This window comes from Rhipicephalus sanguineus, chromosome 8 (genome assembly GCF_013339695.2).
Source record: "Rhipicephalus sanguineus isolate Rsan-2018 chromosome 8, BIME_Rsan_1.4, whole genome shotgun sequence".
NCBI classification, from domain to species: Eukaryota; Metazoa; Arthropoda; class Arachnida; order Ixodida; family Ixodidae; genus Rhipicephalus; species Rhipicephalus sanguineus.
In genome coordinates this window covers 24,042,786-24,067,840 of record NC_051183.1, presented here as the reverse complement: position 1 = coordinate 24,067,840, position 25,055 = coordinate 24,042,786, and the positions used below count along the sequence as shown (strand labels likewise).

The following is a 25,055-nucleotide window of genomic DNA, read 5'->3' as shown; positions in this document are numbered from 1 at the left end:
GCTTCGGCTTGATTTTATTTAATGTAGTGCGAAACGAACACTCTGCCGAATTAGTATCAAAGCTGCTCTTTTCAAAACCGGTTAACCAGTTTGTTTTGCTTTGCGTGTTGGTACCCTAGAACTGCAGCGACCGGTTAAGTACCCTATCAGTCTGTCGAAGCAACGAAAGTGAAACCGCATGGCAGTGCGTCGGAAATGTGTGGTGTTTTCGGCGACGTGATCAGAAATGGACGTCTCGACACAAACATGCCTGTCACCGTACGTTTGGAAGATGATCTGCGAGACGGGAATGTCGATAGATCTCGAAAACATTCTTACAAAGGCCCTTACCATTGACACGGTGCGGCTGAGAAGCGTTTTGGACCTTTGTGAAGGTGCCCGGCTGCTTTCGTTGTCCTTGTGTTGAATCTTGACAAGGCCTTGCGGTGTCTTTGTCGCCCAACTAGTCGGTTGTGCCAAATGCAAATTTGATCAAAGCCGACCTTATCGTTATCATTGGTTTCCCTAGCCGTTTTTCTATGCCCGTAACGTGCTTCGTAAACAAATGAGGCCACTATTCACAAGCCGGGCGAACAGTTATCTATCGCCCTGGTGTGCTCTTAACGCGCGTAAAGGGTACGAAAACGACAAGAAAAACAAGAGATAAGGTTGGTTTGTGGTCGAGCAGGCCGCCAATCGTAATGCGATGTGTCACTAGTAAGATCGCCTGCGCACGTGGTTGTACGTCATGGAAAAGTGCGATCGTTTGGAGAAGTTAACTTTATTGCCACCCACAGTGGCTGCTGCGGCGCTGCGTTAGTTCTGGGGAGAAGCTAAGAATAATAATAATGTCTGGGGTTCAGCGTCCCAAAGCCATGATATGATTATTAGGGACGCCGTAGTGGAGGGCTCGAGAAATTTCGACCACCTGAGGTTCTTTAACGTGCACCTAAATCTAAGTACACTGGCCGCAGACATTTCCGCCTCCATCGAAAATGCAGCCGCCGCGGCCGGGATTCGATCCCGCGACCTTCGTGTCAGCAGTCGAGCGCCATAACCACTAGACCACCGTGGCTTTTTTTTTTTCTTTATTGCCACCTTTGCACATAACAGAAATTTACAAACACTTCGTAACCAGTCTAAAAACACCAGCCTGGCCGCGACTGGTTTTATTTAAAAGCGCTTCATTGCAGCCAACTCATCTAATAACGACACCCATTCGGGTTGTTCGTCCCTAGCATTGTACACATCTCTCATGTATACAATGCTTTCTGTGAAATATTCATGCGCAGATCGGGCATCTTTATCTACATGGCGCACAGCCATTCTTGTTCGCCACACGCTGTGAAGCACAAGCAACATAAACATGTCATAAGGCACACCATCTTGATTTTCTGTAGCCAAAAATCTAATACCGTATGGCGTGATTGGCAAGTCCTTTTTCAAGGTGCGCTGCAAAATGTCCCACAGAAACACAGCGTCCCAACAGTCAAGAAAAATGTGGTTGATAGTCTCGGGCTTTCTGCAGATAAGGCAATCTATCGACCACGGGACGAAGAAACCCTTTTCTTGTAGCCACGGTTTTACCGGTAATGTTTCGCTGTGCAGCTGGAAGAAGAATGTCTTTGCGCTTGCACGTACGGTCATCATTTTTACCCTCCTAAATACGTCACGCTCATGGCCAACACGATATATCGCTCTGTAGATGGGCTGAGGTAACATAACGTCACGTAAATCTCTGTAGAGACGCTTTCTCGTTACATCAGATAAGTAGTCCGTCGAAAACCGCACCTTCAATATTCCGTATGCCATCACTACTTCTCTTAAATATCCACGCAGGTTACATTTTACAGACGCATTTGATACCACATAATCAGGAATCTTAGTACACAGTACAATTTGCATAAACGTTCGCAGAAAAGGGTTACATTGGTCACGTAAAAAAATAAATCTTGACACTATTTGCTTCAGGAACAGGTGAGCCAATCCTAGACCACCATTTTTTGAAGAATGAAATAAGTTTGTCCGGCTAGTACGCTCCCATACCGACCCCCAAACAAAAACTGCTAAAACTCTATGCAATTTTTGCACATTTGTTCTTGTCATGAAGAGGAACTGCAGGACATACCATACTTTACAAATAATGAACCAATTACATGCAGTCGCTCTAGAAAACATAGAAAGTTCCCTGCCATGCCAGCTTTGAGTCTTTTCACGTGTACGTTCACATATCTCCTTCCAATAATCATTTGTGTCTCTGTAATGCTGCAGGGGGACACCAAGGTACTTAGTTGGTACAATTGACCATCTCATATTTGCATAGTTTTGCGGGGTGTTTTCCCAAGATCCGTGCCACAAGCCTAGGCATTTATCCCAGTTTACTGCACTACCTGTGAACTTGCAAAACGAGACCACATCACGTATCACTTCACTCACACTTTCTTTATCCCGACAAAACACAGCAATGTCATCTGCATATGTTAACATTTTGACTTCACTTTCCATTAGTTGATACCCCCTTATTCTATCGTTCCCAATAATCTTCATACAGAAAGGTTCCATGTATATTGCGAATAATAAAGCTGAGATGGGATCACCCTGCCGCACGCCATTTCTCACTTGAAAGCTTTCAGTAACATGCCCATTAACCACAATACGCGTAAAGCACTTTCTATAAGCCATTTTTACCCCTTCCACTATTACAGACCCTACATTAACATATTCTAGTATCAAAAATAAAATGTCATGGTTTACACGATCGAAGGCTTTTTCCATATCTAATTGCATCATTGCCACTCTGCTCTCGAACACATCACAACTCTCCAACACACTCCTTGCTACATGAACATTGGTGTTTATTGTGCGTCCTTTTATTCCACAAGTTTGATGTGGTCCAACTAATGACTTTATCACCATCTGCAACCTACTGGCTAGAACCTTCATGAACACTTTATAATCTACATTGGCTAAGCTGATCGGTCGATAAGACTTCACGGACAATAACTTTATAGGGTCTTCGGTCTTCGGTATTAGTATTACGTGTGTCTTTCGAAATGAAGACGGAAGCTCCTTTAATCTTAGAGCCTCTGTGTATACACGATGTAAGGCTACAGATATTACGCTTCTAAATGTCTTATACATTGCTGCTCCCAATCCATCGGGTCCAGGTGCTTTGCCAACAGACAACTCGTCGATAGCTTTTTCTATCTCGGAAATATTTATCGGCATTTCCAATTGTTCTCTTTCGCTATCGGAAAGCTTTGGTATCAAACGCAGAAACTCAGTCTCAAACCCTTTATCAACTAGACCACCGTGGCTGGTCAGGGGGAAGCTAAGAGAGTGACAGAGCACATTCTGATTGAATATGGAGATATCAATCCAGGTGGATGTTCGGGCACGAGCCTACATGAAGCCTTCGGTTTGAGGGGCCACAATGGAAAGCTGAACACGTCCGCTTTAGAAATAAGAAATAGACGGTTAGGGTATTGGTGGCAGAGAAGCAGACAGAAAGGGCAAAGTAGTGGGGAAAATAACGTCATTTCACCATAAGGGGCAGGAAACTGGGCTGTGATTTTTTTTTCTACAGTAAAATCTATTTAATCAAAGTAGACGAAGCATTAGGCCAACATAAAAAAAAGGTGTTTTTTTTTAGCCTTATCGCACACGTCATCGTCCCGTTATGAAGGGGATGCTCATAGCATCCATCCATCCCTGAGGACGGGGTTCAATTCCCAACTACAGCTGTCTCATTTTGAAGCTGGCAAAATGTAAAGACGCCCATGTACTTAAAGTTTGTTGCACAAAGAACCCCATGTGGTCAGTATTAATCTGGAGTACTCTCGCAATCGGTTTACCTCAATCATATTGCTGTTATGCCAGGTAAAACTGCATAATTGATGTTTATTTCAAGGTGTGGGCAGTCACAATGTGCTATTCTAACGAATGAGTCTGCGTATAGGCAAAAAAATGCAATTATAAAATTTCAAGATTTGAAGTGCCAAAAGTTTGATGTAATAACGAGGTATCATAGTATGGTGCAGACACTGTGGATTCATTTTGAGTAGTGCCATGGGTGAATTTTATTTGATATCAATCCCTGCTGTGTAAGTAGTGAGCAGTGTGTCACATATGAAGCATATGCATATGTGTACACTTCACTAATTTCTCGTGGTATCCTTTTGTCTACTATGGGCACCGTGATCTAATTTAATGCACTTTTGCTCCAGTTGTCTGCTTAACGACATGTTGACATATTTAAATTATTAAAAAAACTGCACAAATATTCATACTTGCAAAACAACGGCCATTTGATTCAGAGACCAAATTGAAGCTAACGATATTTGATTAGCTGTTAAAGACGTTGCACGCCATTAGTTTGTCTTGTTCCTGGCTATCCAATACATGTATTGTGTTTTCCGATGGATGCCATTTTCGGAGGTTTTTTTTCGTGCGCTTCTAAGAATAACATTTTTGAAATATCTTACATGCCGAAATGAACACAGTGAATCGCTGAACATTTTCTAGTCATGCAAAGCAACGAGGCATGGCACTCAAGGACATTGGAGGTTCTGTCACCATCAATCCATCACATCGGAACAGTCTACGCAGAACTGTCTAACGATGAATTTCAGGTCAACGCAATCATAGTTTCCTCATGGACGGGTGCAGAGAAGGTACGAAGCATCGCATTTGATCACTGAGGATATTTACTTTAGCTAGGAGATTTGTGATAGCATTTTTAGATGGTATTCGTAAGCTATACATTAAGACATTAGCACATTCATAGTGTGTTGCAGTCATTTTCGTTCCTCTTTCTCTTGGGTATTAAGGGACACTAAAGTGAAACCATAAATTAGTTTATACTGATAAATTATACCCTGAAAACTCAAATGTCATTAATTTCACCACCATAGGCTTATTAACAAATGAAAAAAATCATCGTCAAAAGCTTGACTTTTAAATTTCCCTCCGAAATCTACGATAGTGATGTCACAGATTTGACAGTGCTTTTTTTTTTCATATTTTGGCCACATTGGCTCAACAAAATCTCCTGAAACTTGTTAAGTGTCTGGCTCCCTCAGAAGACTATTTACTTCATTTTTATCGATAAGGAACTACGTAGGCCCTAGTAAGCACCGTCAAAATTTATTATGTCATGGCGACTGGTGTGGAACGTTCAAGGTGGTGTTGTCTCCCGCATTTTCATTTTGCACGTTTTCTCGCTTACCAAGCATCTTCTAGCAGTAAACATGGCATTTTTGGTATTGTAAAAGAGTAATTTAGTGATACGAGAAAAATCGTTCTTCTCTTTAGTGTCCCTTTAAGAAGGTGTCAAAGTTATGTCTATTGCATGTGACCACAGTGCTAAAGTTGGTCTGATTTATGAAATTCTGTAAGTTTCTATTTCACAGAGTTGTTTTAAAGTTTGTTTATCGGTGTAGTTGAGTGTGAATCTATCATAAACGCATGTCACAGATGCCATTGATGAGAAGCTGCTTAACATTTGTCATAGGAATTTTGAACTAAAAGATGCAAGTTCATGCTGAGCTTTCAGGATAAGAAAGAACTTTTAAGAAAAAGTGAAGGACTGCATGATGAGTGATAAAACGAAAATGATAGGCATGATGTTAAGAGACTGAAAGACAGCAGTGTGGATTAGAGCGTCAACAGATTTAGTTAATATTCTAATTGTCACTAAGAAAAGTACACAGTCAGGCTGGCCAGATAAGACACACAGGTAGCCTGATAGGGGATAAACATAACCAAGGGATGTTCAGCACTTCATAAAATTTTACGTTTTTTACATTTATATAGACGCACATGTACAGTCAAAGCCTTCCCCCTTGAAAAAAATTCTGGTTATGCCCCTAGCTAACAGAATTGTTGCCAATTTGAGAAAAACCCATTCGAGCATGGGAGACTGTTAAATGCTTTGATGAGATTAGGAAATAGTAAATATAAAATAAGGTTAGATGTCTCAAGATTGGTGTGGTTGGAGATTGGCATGAAAGGCACTGTTGAGTATGATCAAATCTGTTTTATAGGCTGAGTGACGCTGCAGTGATCACCCAGCATACGTTCAGGCATTGAAATTACATGTTTCTCTGCTGATGCTTTTCTTGCTTTAATGTGCCTACCTATATGCGTGCTTAACTTCGCAGGACATTCAAGACTGCTTTGAGTGGCTGAAGTGTGATGACCCTTGCGGGCCTGTCCTGGCCATACTTAGGATAACTGCCATCCTGGAGCATTCTCTCGGCAACGTACGTTAAGAGGGCACTTTGCTTTAAAGTGGAAAGTTTAGCTTGGAGGCTGATATCTATAGATATGCGTGAATGAAGAAATAGTTTTTTCTGACATCTACTGCTTTGATTGTGATTAGATTTGAAGCAAAACTGCTAGCCGGCCTAATTGGAACGAATTCATTGTAGTACTTGCGCGAAAACAAACGGGGACGAAGAAAGGAGACACACGGACAAGCACAATCTAACAACTGATTTATTTTTGAAAAAAGCGTTTGCTTAAAAGCCCAACGTGATCTGCGCGCTTCCGCCAGAGAGCACACACCATCCGCACATATAACAATCAATAGACCACAATTCCCGAGATCATCGCGTCCACACACACACGAAAAAAAATTTTAAAAAAAACATCAAAGGCATCTACACTGACAAAATGAAAAGGAACGTCATTAAAGATACGCGGACAGCAGCGAAATCTCCTTATCGTTCCTTTTCATTTTGTCAATGTAGATGCCTTTGATGGTTTTTTTTTTAATTTTTTTCGTGTGTGTGTGTGTGGACGCGATGATCTCGGGAATTGTGGTCTATTGATTGTTATAGGCGCGGATGGTGTGTGCTCTCTGGCGGAAGCGCGCAGATCACGTTGGGCTTTTAAGCAAACGCTTTTTTCAAAAATAAATCAGTTGTTAGATTGCGCTTGTCCGTGTGTCTCCTTTCTTCGTCCCCGTTTGTTTTCGCGCAAGTACTACAATGATTAGATTTGTTGCATTTACAAAAAAAAGGGAAAAGCAGATCTTTTACGGACTGAAGAAAATTGCAACATAGACAGAACTTAGTTGTCAAGTAACCTTAATATAAACAATGTCGCGGCTCAGGAATCTTCACCAAATAAGGCAGCTAACGCGAACAAAATTGTTGTATACATAAAAACCTCAGAAATGTACAACACTAATTCACATTCTCGCAGGTTCTGTTTGAAAAAGGCATTCAGGTGCCATTTCTTCTAAAAGACATCCTGACTGCACCACAGCTACATGAAACCTTTGGACCCGAACTTGTAAGCATGCCTGATCACTTTAATTGTACAGCTTGTGGCTGTGATTGCTTTTTTTCTTCAACTGGCTGCCATTGGTGTTTCTACGCAGATGACCCTCTTGAAAGTCATTGTGGGTCCTCCGCAGTCTCTCAACCTGCGCAATGTCATGTGGCACGGGTTTGTCAGGCCAGAGGAAGTTGACAGCAGGTAAAGGAGGCCATCTTGGCCTGGGCGTTGCTTCAGCTTCTTGGGGAGAGAATCTATGCAAGAACAGGCTTTTTTTACAGCGAAGCTGCCTTTGTCTACAATGTGCCATAGTAGTAGTAGTAGTAGCAGTAGTAGTAGTAGTAGTAGTATTAGGTGACACGTGACCAGAGGGGGGAGTGAATGAATAAATAAAATGAAATGATGGTGATGCTCATTAATGATGATGATGGTGATGACCTTTTTGTACCGAAAGTCATCATCATCATTATCATTGCAGCTTCGCTGTACAACGATTTTCATGACGTGGAACTGGCTGAATATTTTTGTTTTTTTTTTTTTTTTTCACAATTGAAAAAATGTATATATAAAGGATTCTATTTCTCACGTATTCATTTTAGTGATAGTATTAGCTCCTGGTAAAATCATAGCAGGAAGGACATACTTTCGAATGTAACATTATATGCCTTCATTAAAAAAATAACCAATTTCCACTGGGGATGTCGTGCGGTAGCATATTGTGTCAAATTTATCATACTGTCTTCAGGATTGTGTCACTTCGCAATGACACCGGCTGTAGGATCGGCATGCCAATCACAGTGGACTGGACTTGGAGGTAGTACAGCACTGGATTGCACTTTGGACTGATCAAGCCAGTACATTCAAAGCATAAACCCAGGGAAAGAAGGCACAGAGTGGTTTTCTTTATTAAAGTAATTGGGCTATTGATGACATATATATTTTGCACTGACTATATCCAAATACCACTCGTCATTTTACTACGTAGCTGTGCACAAACACGATCAGCAACCACTGGTAGTTCCGATCTGGATACATATAACCCACTGAATTTATTTATTTATTTATTTATTTATTTATTTATTTATTTATTTATTTATTTATTTATTTATTTATTTATTTATTTATTCACAATACCTTACATATTCCTTATCGGAGCATTATGTAAAGGGGGCGTTACATGGTTAAATATACTATATGGTGTCAGATACAGAAACAGAAGGAAATTAGTGCTTACATTCTGGAAGGTGCACTGTGATTTGAGTGGCAGGGGAACTACTACAAGCAATACACAGGTAAAAAATAAGCAAGAAGCACGTGCGAAGCGGTAAAAAATGCATACTTAAATAACATTGACCCGTAATTGCCTGAGAATACAAGCAAATTCAGACAAGATATACAATACTACAGTGTTATACAATGATCGTTACAATGTTATAAGTTACAACATTACGCAATGCTGCAAAAAGCCGTACGAAGGAACACGTCAGGAACATAATGCACCATTTGGATTTGGATATCTCTATGTAGGCAGTTCATATCTGCATATATATACCCCATTGAATTCATTATTTCATGAACGTGGCTTTTCGTGTGCTGTTCAGTTTTTTTGGCTAGCAGACAGATGACAACCAAGAACTCGGCGAGAGAGCGCTACAACCACATATCATCAACGATAAGTCATCAGCGATGAATTCATAAGTGGTAATGCTGTGAAAAACTTTTACTGTCAGAAAGTGAAGCAATGTATACACGATAATTCCCTGAGAAGTTGCAAAAGATCAAGAAAACCCTCGTCCAACACGTTATCGCTGGCCTTAACAGATGTTCTTTGCTCTAACAGATATGCCTATCTCTTGATCTGCATTGTCCTGAGCCTCGGAGAACAGATGATGCTTCGCCATGGTGTTGATGGACAGAACATGCAACGCCGCAAATGCTTTTCGCTGGAGAGGTATGCGACAGTGCTGGATGACTTTCAAGGCAAGCAGCTTCACGTTTGGCTTTAGTGAGAGCTATGGTAACCACATTTTGTGAAGCTCGATGTTGAACGGAGAGGTACAGAGAGTAGGAGCTAGATACACATAGATCAATCAATCAGTCAATTGTTTATTCATGCCGTACAGTACATAAATGAATGAGAAATGAAAGCCTCCATTTATATATTTTATTATTTACAGATACTGTAGTCCCAAGAGGTATTTTAGCAGAAGAAGTGTAATATATTATGGTACACATGTAGGCAACAAAACAAAGCTAGACGGAATACATTTCTTCTTAAAAATACAAATATATACAAATACTACAACAAATACATTGGTTATGCTCTTGTTTATGTACTATTGCAAGTACAGATAGAGTGCTTATACAAACATAATTTAAATAAAACTCGTTTAGGTAGCGTGGCGGATTTTCACCCTTATGAAATGTGAGCAGCAATTGCAAATATTAACATAAGATTAATACAAAACAGTGAACGAAGTCTAAGTAGTGTACACAGGTATGTCAGGTACAGTAATAGAACATTGTCACTGAAAACAAAAATGAAACAGAGGAATAGCAAGCTAGATACACTGGGTGTGAGTGGATTACATGGGTCGACTATCACTAGTTACGTTGGAAATAATGACAGTCGTTGCTTGTGATAACACGTAATTTTCCTTAGACCAGAAATGGGGAACGTTTCTAGTATATTTTCAATGCGCTTTGAAAGTAATGAACCGCAAACGAAAGAAAAACAATTCTTTATTTGTGAAATATAGTTACCCAAGGACTGAGGGGGCACGTAGCGTCGTACGGCTCTGCAAGCATGCACTTGCGTTGAATTGCTACAGTTTTATATTCATGTTGATTTTTTGCCACCATTGCTCTTTCCCAGGTGTCCATTTCAGTCAAGAACAATTCCTGTCAGTACTTGAGTCCAGTTCTCTGGTTCTTCCGGGAAGAATGGCATACTGGCGTACGTGCATGGATCTTCTAAGCAAGGGTTTGTGAGTGTAGCTCATGTTTTCTTCAGTGAGAAACGGAACGCTGCTGCAAAGCCCTTGGAATGCATTGTGTCGAGCTGCTCTGCAATTTGAAAAAGGCACCTCTTCTACAATTGCCGAGATAAAGTGATTTGTTGGATGGACATCCCTAACCGCTCCATTCATGTTTCACAAGTGTGACACAAAAATGCTGACATTTAGGGAATTTGGGGAATTAGGGAATTGATGGGGTGATTTGAATGAAACTTGTTGCATTTAAAATAAGACGTGTACCGTAAAATCATGAGCAAGCTCCCCCACCTCCTTATATGAAGGATAATTCGACAAAATTTTGGAGGGGGGCCCTTGCTCGGTCGTGGATCAAAATTCAAGACGGCGGGGGAAGAGCCGCTAAGAATAAAGAACGCGCACCCGTGCTTCTTATGAAATGCTTTATTGAATATGCATGCATTAACTGTTTTCATTTGCCCTTGTTGGGCAAATAAAAACAGTGAATGAGACAGTGAAAATGGCGGTAGGGGAGAAGAGGCCGCATATTTGAAATCTCTTAAAGAATGGAGGGGGTAGGTTGCTCCGGTATGGAATGCTTGCTCGGGATTTTACAGTAATTATTGTGGTTGCCAGGGTTAAGATGCTGCACAGGTGTCACACGGGCACTTTCGATCGTGATCGAGCCCTGATAGGAGTCGAATTTCTCAACCATGATTGGCTCCCTTTCGCACCTTGCACAACTAAGTCAATCGCGATCATAAAACTCAATCTCAGTGAGGTCCAATCTTGATGGAAAGTGCATTGTATGACACATGTGTTAATCATGCACCCAAGATTTTTTACCACTAACTGTTAAAAACGGAAAATTTTTCACAGATTAGCCATGTGTGATACATTCGAAAGACAAAAAATATTACAGGATTATATGTGTTATTTTGCAGTGTAAAAAGTTCACCTTTGCATAAGCTGCAATTTTTTGGCATTTTGTTATGTCTTTGTCACGAAGCTACAGTAGAGGGGCCGCCACATGCTTGTGACAATCTTTAAATCTGTGCTTTTTAAAGGGACACTAAAATAAAGCAATGAATCGGTGTAGATTGATAAATTATACTCTGAGAACTCTAATGTCGTTAATTTCACCATTATAGGTCTATTAATACAGGAGAATATTAAGGTCAGTCTCATTTTTAAATTTTTTGCTGAAATTTCTGTTAGTGACTTCACAGATTTCAATGTGTATTTTGGTATTTTCGCGTCATTGGCTCAAAAAAATTTCCTGAAACTTGCTATGTTGAGTCTCTGGCCCCCCCTAAGAGGACAATGTACTTCATTTTTACTGATTAGGAACTGCATAGGACCTAGTAAACGCCATGAAAGTCTATGATGTCATGGCATTTGGTGCAGCAACTTCAAGGTGGCGTCGCCACCCACATTTTCTTTTTTCACATTTTCTCACTTACCAAGTGTCTTCTTGTGGCAAGCTTGGTGATTTAGGAATTGTGATAGAGTAATTTACTGATATGAGAAAAATATTTAGTGTCTCTTTAAGTGCCATGTCGTATAGAATGTGCAAGCCAGGTTAAAATGAAGCATCTATGCAATTGTAGCACGTCTTTGCGTTGATCTGTTTCAGGTACGCTGAATGTTTAACGTTGGCATTGCCCCAGTTAGAATGCGTGCTGAGGGTTCTCTACACAAAAGTAAATGAGTGCTCCCATCGCCTACTAACAGCAGAGGTAGGGACTCGGCTATTTTCTATTTCACGTGTAATTTGCTTCTGATGTTGTAACAAGAATATTCCTGACTGACTTAAGAGTTGCATGTTTCGTGTACATTGTCATTCTTGTTCCTAGGTGAAAGGCACGATGATGTTGACGGACAAAAAGAAATACATACGTGCCCAGTTATCTATCCTAGTTGTGATTCTTATTTCAGGGGAGCCATAAAAGAAGATAGTACAAAGAACAAGGTTATGGATCTCTGCTGGTAATCATAGCATAAATAAATGAGAACATTATGACAAAATTATTAATAAAGTTAATTCACTGTAGTGAGTTTAAAGATTTGGATAGAACCTTAGTGAAAACCAGCAGGCGATGAAGCCAAGGAGGGTATAGGGGACGTGAATTGTAGTTTTTTAACGGTATTTTAGTAGTTTTGATATAAAATGTGAAAAAATTAAAGGGGATGAAAAGACAACTTGCCGCCGGCAGGGACCGAACCTACAACCTTCGGATAGCACATCTGATTCTCTACCAGTTGAACTACAGTGGCAGTCATCCTGCTGTTCAGTTTATCGGGTATTTCCATGCATCTAAACCTGGGAGTGTTGGCCAGCGCCACTCGTAACCATGATGGCGAGTGTGAAACACTCTTTTTTTGCCAGCTGGCGTCACATAACACGTGTTCTTTTTACGATCTGGCAGCTGATCAATAAACCTTTTCACACTACCCAGAGACATCATGTCTGCCAGAATGAGACCCTCACTATGAATGAATGAAAGAAGGGGAATTTACCAAGGGCTCTTTTTTTTTTCTTTTTTTTTAATTTATTTGTTAAAGCACAACCCCAATGAAAACCAACATACAATGAAGGCAAGGAAGGTATAGGGGAGGTTCCCTGTACCTTTCTTACCGAGTACGTGGCAATAATGCATTGAAAGGCAAGCGAAATTGGTGGTGTTATAGGACAGAAAGATGCCGCAAATACGCCCTTTTTTTTTTTTTCAAAGTGTATACTTACAACACTACTGAGAAGTTCTATTTCTGCACTAAACCTTGCTGTCACTATCAGTGCTTCACCCTTTGAATGAAACTACCACATTGTTAATGAGCTGAAAAATGCCAAAACTGCTCAAGTGCGGGACTTGAATCAAGTGCGTACCATTACAGCATCGGCAGTTGCTTTTTAGTTAATAATTTTGTTTCGTGCAAAATATATTAACACTGAATTGTGTACTCATATGTAGAAGGCACAATAATCTAAGGCAGATGATCATTCAGCTGAATCATGAAGAAATTAGACATAGCATAACCTATCTCAACCTAACCATAACTAAAATAGTAAACATAATCAGGGATGTCCCAAAGTAACTAAGGTTACGCCAACAACTTATTCAGCATAACTAAAAACTGCGCTGTGGTTACAGGGACAAAAGAAGTTAGGGAGGACACGCGTTATGAAGTAGACACGACAACCACAAACTATCAACTGGGTTTATTGAAAAAAACATTCTCCTGTAAATGTAGCACAGTTTTTAATCATGCAAAACCAACTAGCCCAATACCTCACTTTGCTAACGTTTATTTATCATAATTAATCTCATGAGCACCCAACCATTTTGTGTTTCACATTTTCTGAATCATTGTGTCTTGCAATCTAATGTCTGATACCACTAGCTTCGTACATACACTTATTTTGCGATACTTGCCATTGTTTTTGATGTTAACCTAGTTTATTCTTGCTTTTGTATCTTACCCCCCTTACACAACACCTCTGTGAGGCCTTTAAAGTATTTGTAAATAAAGTAAAAATAAAGTTGTCAAAATTAACCTGATTTAGATAATTAGAGAACATGCCTTAATCATCAGTCTAGAAACGCTCTTAAAACTCAACCTCTTCCAACCTCAGCATTCAAATGATCTATCACTAACACAGCAAAAGAGATTGCGATGTTTATAAATGTGTAGTTAATTGGCATTCACATGCAACACAGAACAAATTTTTCATGTGGCTACATTTAATGTAGCAAATGGCACTTTGTAGTATAGGCATGACTTCAGAAGTAACTTGTCCATGTGTGTCCTCGCTTGTTGCAAGTGTGGATTTATTTCCTTGTGTCTTTTTAGATGTCAACATTGTACACAACAATGGATGAGGTAAGCATTGTTTCAATTTATGCCAGTTAGCCACTTCATGTGGTGTAGTAATTTCTCTAACCCCTTAACCATTTTCATATTCAGAATTTTTCTCCCCAAATCCTTATGTTTTTTTAAATTTGATACTAAATATCTTCCTTCTATAAGCTAGTTTTACCTGTTGAAAATAAAATTGATGCACAGAGTCAAATGAGTATAACAAAGGTTATTGTTAATTGCTCGTGAGTTCCCCTTTAATACAACAGTTTTTGGCAAAACTTTTTGCATGTTTAGTGCATGACTTGTATGTTATCTATGTCAGGCACCTAAAGGCAGGTTTGAATTGCTTCTAAGGCTATTCTATAAAACAGAACTTGCATTTCTAATTGTTTTTTGTGATATTCACTGTGACCATGCACAAATGAAGGCACGTCAGGTAGCATAAAATTAATTGCTCACTTAGGTGTGTAGTACGGTCTCTTTCAGCTTTTTCCATGCACCAGAAATGGCTCATTTTGTACTACGTTTCCCAGAGATTTACCGAAACATAGCTTTATGGTGACTGTATACTCGTCATTGCCTCTATTGGTATGAATTATGGTGACAACCATGTCTTCATCAGCTATATTGGTTTGAATTCTGGTGATGATAATGATCATCAGTGGCTATATTGTTACAAATTGCGGTGACAGCTACACTCTTCATTGGCCACATATCTTTGCCAATTATGGTGACTACTATACTTCATTGGCCACGTATTGGTACAGATTCTCGTAGCTTCTCTTCATTGGCCACATATCGGTACTAATCGTGGTGACTACTACACTCTTCATTGGTTGCATATTGGTACAAATTTGGCCGACAACTTTCCTCTTCGTTGGCCACATATCCGCACAAATTCTGATGACTACGCTTCATCGGCCACATATTGGTACAAATCCTGGTGAAAGCTATGCTATTGATTGGCCACATATTAATGTGAATTCTGGTGACAACTACACATTTCAATGGCCAAGTATTGGCACAAATTCTTATGGCAACTTAACTCGTCACTGGCATGGGCGTCGGCAGGGGGGTGCAAAAGGGGCACTTGCCCACCTCAAGCCACACCAGCACTTGCCCCCTCTCAAGCTACACCAGCGCTCTCCCCCTCTCCCAGCCGCGATGCAACACAGGCTTGCATCCCCCCAAGACAAAATCCTGCCGACGCTCATGGTCACTGGCTATACTATATTGGATCATATTCCAGTGGCACCTACGCTCATCAGTGGTAGTGAAAGGGTTAATGTAAACTTGTAGTAATTACAATGACAACACTAATTCTCTGCATTCAGATTGGACAAAAAGACATCCACATTAATCTTTTATCATTAGGAATCTTCTTCATGCACCATATCAGTTGTCATTCTTCTATGTGAAGACTTTTTAAAAGGTCCTGCAAGTTTCTATACTGAATTGGTGCTCCCCTTAACTGTTTGCCATACTTTGCACATAACTAAACATCGCCAGTTAGAAGGTTCAGTGGTTAAGATTTTTAGACCACGTTTGCTTCAGAGTGCAGGGCGGTTCTGAAATTGAATGATTGTGTGGGTACCTAATCAGCAATCCTAGCGCAAATGCAGTGTAGGCATAATTGTTGAATCGAAGTCACTGCATACTCACTACATGTCCATTCAATAAGAATTTCGAAAGTAAGTACAGTTTGGAGATATACTCGTCCTCAAGATATGCCATGAAATAAATTTTGTGTACCATTTAGCGTCCTTGTCCACATGCGAATAAGGAATGCATTGTGTGTATAGCGGGTGCAATTGTGTCAATGTTTCACTGGCACAGTCTATATTCTACACCTTCTGCATTAGCAGTAGAAATGCTGTAGCTCTCTTATCTGATAACGGCAGATAAAATTGATAATGTGTCATCTTTTGTACTTGCTTTTTTTTTGTCAATGTTTATGTGACCCCTGTGAAAGAGAGGTGAATAGCATGCCACATGTTTGGTGTTCAGGTTCTTGCAAAGGAAATGGAGTCTGGCTCGACGAATGCTCTCAGGATCGCCCTTGGAGACCCTCACTTTGTAAGCTCACTCGTGTGCTGCTGAAGTTAAATTTTGCTTTGCTTATATGCAGGCTGTCCCAATTGAATTCGAGAGTTTGGCATCTGGCTTTTTTTTCTTTTCAATTGTTGTATAATTGTCACTCTAAAGGCACCATCTATAAAAGCCATGATATTTCCTAAAATGAGTAAATCTTCTTAAAATTTTTATGTAATCAGTGGTGCTATAAAGGTTGTTCGCCCCACATGAATTGATTTTTTTTGCACCGCAAATCCTCTGTGTTTCTCAAGTTTTTGTACAGTTTATTGTGGCAAAAATTACAAAGAGCATTGGAGTGACAACAATCAGTGACTGTGTGAGGTAGCATAAATAAAGCGTGTGACTGCATGTCAACTTCGTGTCCATAGTTAAGCATGTACACTGACATCTTGCATGATTCTGCATGGTAATGCATTGAAACCTCATAGTGGCTTCATTGTAACCGAAAATTCATTATAAACATATATTCGTAGCGCTGTATCTTTGGCAAGACTATTCTTCATGTACTTCTTTATTAAAAAAATTTGTTATAAATGCGTATTCAGCACACTGTATGTTTGGTAAGACAATTCTGCATTTACTTCGTTATAACGGAAATTTCGTCATAAACATATATTTCTTACACTGTATCTGGCAATACTATTATTCATTTGCTTTATTTTAAACCCCTATTCGTAGCACTTTTATATTTAGCAAGAGTGTTCTTCATTTACTTTGTTATAACCGAAAATTCATTATATGTGTTCGTTATACGGAGATTTGACTGTGTAATACCAACCTAAATGTTTGTTGTATCTAGCTTCTTTTCATGCATTGATCGTGGAATACAATTATTATGTTGTGTTTCAGACAGCATCATGCTAATGCACACATTGTGCCATTGTTAAAGGGACACTAAAGGCAAATATTAAGTCGACATTGATTGTTGATATAGCGGTCCAGAAACCTCGTAGTGCTACTTGTATGTCAAGGAAGTGCTTATTTTGAAATAAAATCACGTTTTAGTGGTCCGCATTGCGTTAGCGCACTTCAAATCACCCGCCTGAAATCCGACTTTCATACGTCACTGCTGCCGTGCCCAACGTTGCCCGCCTTTACTGCGCGGCCGCCGACACTAGTAGCAGCAGAGCGAAAGTAGCGGGACCCACAGCAGCAACAACGGCCACCGAAGCCATCGAAGCTTGCCGCATTCGCCGCAATGAATGTGGACGGAGAACTTGACAACGAGACATTGGCTCGCGACGTTGGGCTCCAGTTCAGCGACTTGAGCCCCGATGGACGCGGTACGCTGCTGAGGGCTCGTAGTGCCGGCGTCGTTGCATGCGGCATTTTGTCGAACTTTCTGCCAAAGCGACTTTCACGAGCGCGCAAAACGCACGCGGCAGTACGCGATCCCGAAACTACCACTGAGACGCGACCGCGTGAGCGAAGCAGGGCGCCGGGCGCCGGGCGAAGCACAGTTCGGCGAAAACGGAGCCTTTGAACCACGCGCGCCGTTCCCCATGGCAACGCCACAGGGGTTCTTTTTTCCATGAATCAAACGGAAACGAACAAGCAGCATTTCATTACGTCTTTTGATGCACGCAAGCTTCTTTTTTTATAGCTGCTAGTTTGATTACTAGTGATTTATTGTAGGCAGACTCTCATACGTCATCGGGATTACTTCGAAAATGTCCCACTCGTGGCGCTCATCATGTGATACATTTAGCTTAATTTCTCGGTAAGTAGGGCACTGCTGTTGATAATATTGTCATTTTAGAAGTTGTCATACATTAAGCTTTCACTCTGACATAAATTGTTATTTGCCTTTAGTGTCCCTTTAAGGTGGACGTCAGACCTAAAGTTTTCTCTTTGAGAGCTGGTAACATTTTTTGTTCCCACACACAATTAAAAACATCCTGTGAATAGAATTCTTCAAAGCAGAAAAAGTATAAAAAATAGCACTTAGTTATGTTCCTGACTTGCCTGCTTTCAGGAAATTCTGTTTGAATGTTAAGTGTTCCCTTTTGTAATGGCACAGACTGTAACTATATATTGGATACTTTGGCGGCATACAAAGGATGACTTCACACTAACAGAGATGTGCAAACCAATGCACCACTGCAAACAATGCTGCTTGGAACATACAGAAAGTTGAACACAAGTTGAGATGCTTTCAAGAATTGGTGTTTGAATGCCGATTATTTTCATTCCTAATGCAGCATTCTGTACCTTTGCGTTGTACACCCCAAGCATACAATGTTCTACTGCACGCTAACAGCGATTCTCAGGTCAACGCATTGCCGCAGATATTTGCTGCATAGAGTATCGCTTAGAATGCGCATAATTGACGCAAGTTGATTGCACCCCTGCACAGGAGATGCTTCTCGACGTATTTTCGTACCTTGAAGGACCGAGGTTGAGGGATAAGATCTCCCACGGGGAAGTTAACCTGAGAACAGTCAGCGAAGGCCTTGTTCATCACGTCTTGCACCTGACGGCACTTACATGCAGTATTGAGCGACTTGTGGGTACAAATAGTCAGGTGAGTGGATTGGTCTGTCTCAAATGAAGTTTATCTCTCTATCTGTCTCGCTGTGTGTATACAGGGTGCCCCAGCTAACTCTAGCCAGATTTTTAAAATGTGTCAACACACTTTATGATGACGCAACCAAATTCATCTTCACTATTGCATCGAGTAAGTCGCTTCTGCTTGATTGTTTAATTAGGTAAGATTGATTAGTTAACTCCTAAAGCAACAAAGCTGGGCAGAAAATTCCAATTAGAAAGTTGTAGACCAGTTTGTCAAACATCCGATTAGACAGTTTCTAACATGTTATCTATTAAGTGTTAGTGTTTTTCTGCTTACTGCAGATGCCTGCGAAGTACAAAAGTATGCCATGTGACATGCCCATTTGCACACCGTGGTTGCAGTGTTCTGTGACGTTCTATGTACAAACAATGTGCTTTCCTCGTGGCAATTCATGACAGCGATAAACAGATGCAGCAGTTATCGCTTGTGCGGCCGTTAGCAACAGCTTCGTCATCACACAGCCACCACCATCGCCACTGTCCTGTCGCCTTTTAGCCCCAGCACATGTGGCTGAATGCTATCATCATTTACAGGTGGAATATAGGGACTAGTGCAATTATGGCGCATAAGCGGGCATGTCACGTGGTATCTTTTGTAATCCGTGGGCATCTGCAGGAAGATATGAATCTAGAAACTACCTGAACGGACATTTTTTAAACTGATCTACAACTTTATAACTGGTATTTTCTGCTCAGCTTCATCGCTTTAGAAGTTAACTAATCAGTCTTACCTAATTAAACAGTTAAGCAGAACACGATAGTGTGACATACACCATGCAGTATTGAGCAACATGCATTTGGTTGCACTATCACAAAGTATATCAGCATATTTTCAAACTCTGGCTAGAGTTAGCTGGGGTACCCTGTATGTGTATACATACATAAGCTAGTTACCTGCTCGAATTAGGGACCAAGGGTACCTATTACAGCAACCTGCATTTTTATGCAAAATATTTCACATCATAGTTGAGGGCATACCGCTGGTTCATTTGCTGTCAAATATTGCCACATTTATGGTCCACATATACCAGTAAATGACTTGGCATCTTTCCTTTGCTGCTATGCCTCTTCTCAAAAAAAAATATACATTGTTGTGTGTGTATGCAGCATGAGGTTTTCAGTTTGATTCCCATCGCATTGACTGAATTTTGGCAGTCAAATTACAGGAACTTGCCTGATTAGCTTCCTGTGCACATCAAGTAACTGAGGTTTGTCAAAACCAATGCATAACCCAATTAATCAGTCAGTCAATCAATGTACTAAATTATGTGAATCAAATGATGCAGTCTCGCTGTTAAGTCAAAGTGGAAATAGGGCTTGAACACTAGCAATGCAGTTATTTCCTCCAATGATGAACAAACAATTTAGCACAATGTAGAGTCTGAGCAATGAAAATGTCTCATATTTTCAGAGTGACTACACTGATGTATTAAGGAACTTGTCAAAAAGCTATCGGGCCCACTTTCACCCTACTCAGCTTCTGTGGAGAAAGGTACTATTGTTATCTACTTGTGCTACATCATGTAAAGCGCATTAAGATGGCTTAGGGTCTAATCATAATTATTAAGCACAATGTGTGATCAATAATTTGATATGTTCATGCATCTTGCCACATATATGCTGCCAATTGTCACAGTGTTAAGCATCGTGCCTCTACTACCCTATTTATATTGCAGCTACCTGAAAAATGGTGAACTTCTCGCTTTGCTTGCCTTTTGACCTTACATTACTGAACAGAACTGGAACACTGCGTCGCTCTATTGTACTTTTCGAAATCGGTACATCACAAATTTGTGACACTGGCCGTTTGGTCTTTCAGGCATGCTGAAAATTCATGCACCTTGCTTCTCAGATGCCTTTACATTTTAATAAAGCTTACAAATGCGGCCTTGCGGACTCGAATTCCAATGAAAATAGAAAAAGGGGTCATGTTTCTTCACACTCAAATCTGCGTTGCTCTTGAAGCGCATAAAAACCATATGGCCTCTACAGTCAGGTTGCCTGCACTTTTTCAGTCTTTCTGTGTTTTATACAGTCGCTTCATGATGTATCACTTCCGAAGGGGACCACGAAATAGTTTAATATATTAATCTATAATTTGATAGGAGATATATGCCTCGTGTAGTGCGCTTCACTGCACAATGGCTACTTTTGAGTGTGTTTCACCGCAGTACACGGCTGTCTTGCAGTGAAGAATACTAATTCAAATTTGTCATTGTAAAGAGCAATTAAAATACCCGCTGCATGCAACTTCATTGCTAATTTCCCTCTGTGACATGGATTTTCTCATAGATTCAAATACTTGTTTCTCAACATCTCCTAAAACAGTGCCATTTCATTCGCACGAATATTTCTAACGACGGGTAAAGCGATCGTGATGCCATGAGAAGAGGCAAAGCGAGGGTGCAGCGTAGCGTTCAAGATGTCAAAAGTGGCAGTGAACACATGGAATGCACATACACATAGTACACATACACACATGCAGCGATATATATGTATATATATGCACGTGATTTCCATGTGGATGTGACAACTGTTTGATATAGACAAGAATTCGGTATATATGTGCTCGACTTTCGTGGTCACCTGTTTCATGCAAGAACCAACTTCTTTCACGGTTGCGCACAAACTCGGATGTTCTCTGTGTAAGCATGCCTGCTGTGTGGAAAAATTTTCTGATAGGCATTTTTCCCAATTTAAATGTCACAAAGGTGTTTTGAATTGAGATTTGAATTGAAATGGGCGTTGAATTCGATCAGTGTAGTGATTTTGTGCGATCTCTTCTGTTTTCCTGTTGTTTTTGTGAACTCATGTGCTCCATAGTGTTGTCTAATCTTTTCTGCAATAACTGTTCGTACACTTATTTTGTATGTTATATGTGTTTAACTTTGTATTATTGTGTCCATTCTTTTGCTCGTGATGTGTAATCGGTGACCAATGCCGATGTGCCCCTCCTCCCATGTAATGCCCTCGTAGAGGGCCTTTAGAGGCATTTGAATAATAATAAAAAATAATGACAAAGAAACGGATTGGGAAAGGAGTGCATAAAATCAAGATGGCTCCTGTGACAGACCCTGTGTCCCCACCGTAAAAGCACACTACAGAACATTAGCCATGTACATTTTGCCTAATCGCTTCATGCACATGTTAAAATTTGTAATCTACAGGTACAGGAGGCCATTGACAAGTTGTATTGCCTTGGGACAAACCAACGACCTAGCGAAGGCTTAACCACGAAACGGAATGCTGGTGACATAAATGCCTGTATGCGTCTTCTGGGCATGAAATGGGACGTAGCATTGCCAAGAAGATGGAATTCAAGGTCTGCTTTCATACCAATTAATGCCTGGCCTTCTATGAGTAATGCAGTCAATGTCCATTTTTTTTGGAATTCGAAGTGTCACCAGTTTTTCTTTTATTGTTGAGATCTTTACACATAATTTAACAAGTAGTGCGTGCTTAAAGGGACACTAAAGTCAAACAGTGAATCGGTTTAAATTGATAAATTTTACTCTGAAAACTCTAATGTTGGTAATTTCACCGTCACAGCTTTAATAATAGAGAAGATCAAGGTCAAAGTCTCATTTCTAAATTTTGCGCTGAAGTCTACATGTCACGTCACAGATCTCAAAGTGCATTTTTGTATTTTGGTGACATCGGACCAACGAAATTCTCTGAAATTTGGCATGTTAAGTCTCTGGCCCCCTCAGAGGGCAATGTACTTCATTTTTATTAACTAGGGATGACGTAGATTCTTTTAGACACGGTCAAAATCTACGACATGGCAATTGGCCCCATGTCATAGATTGGTGCAAGAGCTTCAAGGCGATTGGTGCAATGCCTTGCGCCATGGCGATTGGTGCAAGAGCTTCAAGGTGGCACGTCGCCACCTGCATTTTCTTTTTACACGTTTTCTCACTTACAAAGCATCTTCTCACAGTAAGCATGGTGATTTTGGTATTGTAAAATGTCGTCGTTTCAAATAAAGCAGTTGTGAGTTTGTGCTCATGGTGTCTTATTTCTATCCTTGTCCGTGTGTGTGCTGCGCAAAAAGCATTCATGAATGCAAGAAAAATCGGTTTTCTTTTTAGTGTCCCTTCAAATGCTCTGTTGCTCTATATTTAAAGCATTCATGGTTGATAGGAAGCATGCTTATAGTATTCATAGGTCAGCAGAAAAATTGTAATTCACTCAGATTCAATCTAGCAATAAAGTATTTTCCTCTGAGGGCTCGCTCGGACTCAGACTCATCAAAATTATCCTCAACTGGCTCACTAAAGTTTTTTTCAATTGGACTCACTCTAACTCAAACTCACCAACATAGTACTCAGCAAGACTTACTCACACTCACTGCTTGACCTGAGTCCGGGTGAGCCTGAGTGAGCTGACTCACGAGTCCGTTAGCGTAAAATTATCTTTTTTGATCATGGTGTCAATGTTCTTTAACGCCAATATCGCACATAAGCGGTGCTCTACGGGGCGCCTCTTGATCTTGTACCTTTAAATATGTGTTATATGTGGTTTCAGTCCAGTAAGGACATTTTTATAATATACAAAACTCACAAACGATATTTTTAATAAAGAACTTCCCGTGAAAGAGTTTGTAGGGGGGGGAGGAGGTCATGATAACCTCCACCTCCATGACTCGCCTCTGATTAAGAAATATTAAGCCGGTGCATGAACACTCGTGCGTTGACATTTGTATGCACAGACTTGAGTATAAACATAAGGCGGTATAAAGCTGATAGTAATGCTGAAGATGAGTAGATAGGACCATAAGTCGGAATAGAAGGTGGGGCTCACTCAGACTCTCTGAAGAAATATATTTTACACTAGCTCACTCAGACTCACACTCACAAATACTTTTCTCAACCGGACTCACTCAGACTAAATAAAACTTTCCTCAGCCGTACTCACTCGGACTCAAACTCCCCAAAATATTACTCGCTCAGACTCACAGCCCGATCTGAGTCTAAGTGAGTCTGGGTGAGTCGACTCATGAGTGAGTTTGCCGACCTATGCTAACATTAGCATTTTCATTCAAGTGCCAGTTAGGCAATGTTGGGGAAACTATTCCATGAAACTGACCACTGTAGAGAACCCTGGAAGCGTTAAGTTGACAAGTTCCAACATTTGATTGCTGTCACACTTGTGCGAGGTTATTGCATCAACATGCTGTTGTTCCATCTCCTCACGAACATATCAAATCCTCGAAAAGCAGTTATTATGTCAGTATCTCGTTAATCCACATTTGCCATTGTCTAAACTCTGTTTGTAGTGCAACTCAAAGTTTGTCCTTTGAATGATAGATTGCTGCATAGGGCATTTCAACTATCATGCCATACAATTTACAAAAAAAGGGTGCATGACCTTCCGCAATGAAAGCAAAGTACAAATTGTTCTCGGTTGAGGGATGCAGGCAGGAGTAATATTTTTGATGACATTCAATTAGTTAATTGCTGTAACTAATTTTTTACTCAAGAATTACTGTCTTAAGTGTCAGTACGTTATGTTAGGGCACCCTGTATAAGGTGTTACTGTAAGTCTGTTAAACTCTGGATGTTGCATAATCTAGAACAGAGGTTGACAATGTCAATACACATCTGAGAATTGTACCTGGGAAGTGTTCGTGAGTGGTTTTATATGCACTGTTGTGTAATGTTGAACACAGCCTGGATTGCTGCGTTTCAGCGTTGTTTCTGCAAATGCTGCAAATAACGAGGAGCAAACTGTCCCAGTCTTCTTGCAGATCTGGACCTCCTGAGAATGTCTGTGGTGAACACTGCCCCTGAAACCGTGTTCAGGCCCAGAAAAGAACTCATGATTGTGACGCTGTTGAGGCAGATATGTGACGAAACCTGCGTCACCTTGGACCAGCTGAATGACACGCTGGCATCAAAGATCAAGAACTGGAATACGCATGGGTTGCGGTCACGCCAGCGGGAAAACTTCAGGAGGCTCCTGGAAAGGCACGGCAAGGATAGCGCTGTCACCACCAAAATCATTATCAACCATTTATTATCATCACTGAGTCGTAAATAACCATTTATCAGTTATCACTGTGTTGCATCAGCCAGCTCAATATTGTACCCATAAATTTCCCAATTTCATCGTACCCATCGCTTCCTCCACCAACCTTGACTACGTTTCCTGTTTTCTAGCACCCATTGTGTTACTCTGATTGGTCATCAGTGATCAGTCATTTATTTCCGCACACATTACCTGACCTGCTCAATAGGTAGTGTGTAGACTACAGTGAAACCTCGGTGATACGATCACGGCTCTTACGAATTT

At 40.5% G+C, this 25,055-nt stretch overlaps 1 protein-coding gene across 3 annotated transcripts; it reads left to right on the top strand.

Annotated features, from left to right (window-relative positions):
- Positions 1-60: 60 nt before the first annotated feature.
- On the top strand, positions 61-25,055 carry LOC119401558 (endoplasmic reticulum membrane-associated RNA degradation protein). 3 transcript variants are annotated; one of them, XM_037668458.2, is made up of 14 exons: positions 61-374; positions 4,504-4,652; positions 6,141-6,242; positions 7,189-7,278; positions 7,367-7,464; positions 9,104-9,243; positions 10,139-10,250; positions 11,872-11,974; positions 14,088-14,117; positions 16,104-16,172; positions 18,547-18,714; positions 20,173-20,253; positions 21,929-22,083; positions 24,511-24,696. In XM_037668458.2, exons 1-14 carry the CDS (start codon positions 227-229, stop codon positions 24,551-24,553), a joined length of 1,488 nt encoding a protein of 495 aa, XP_037524386.1. In that variant the 5' UTR covers positions 61-226; the 3' UTR covers positions 24,554-24,696. The 3 variants fall into 3 exon arrangements, with proteins under 3 accessions (XP_037524386.1, XP_037524385.2, XP_049274747.1); XM_049418790.1 differs by having other exon boundaries at positions 64-374; positions 24,500-25,055; XM_037668457.2 differs by lacking the exon at positions 20,173-20,253 and having other exon boundaries at positions 62-374; positions 24,500-25,055.

What these genes read in the sequence shown, in the direction of transcription:
- LOC119401558 (XM_049418790.1), top strand. Translation starts at nt 227, where the DNA reads ATGGACGTCTCGACACAAACATGCCTGTCACCGTACGTTTGGAAGATG. An exon ending in CGTTTTGGACCTTTGTGAAG is followed by an intron (nt 375 to 4,503) that starts GTGCCCGGCTGC and finishes AACATTTTCTAG; the next exon opens with TCATGCAAAGCAACGAGGCA. An exon ending in CTCAGCTTCTGTGGAGAAAG is followed by an intron (nt 20,254 to 21,928) that starts GTACTATTGTTA and finishes TGTAATCTACAG; the next exon opens with GTACAGGAGGCCATTGACAA.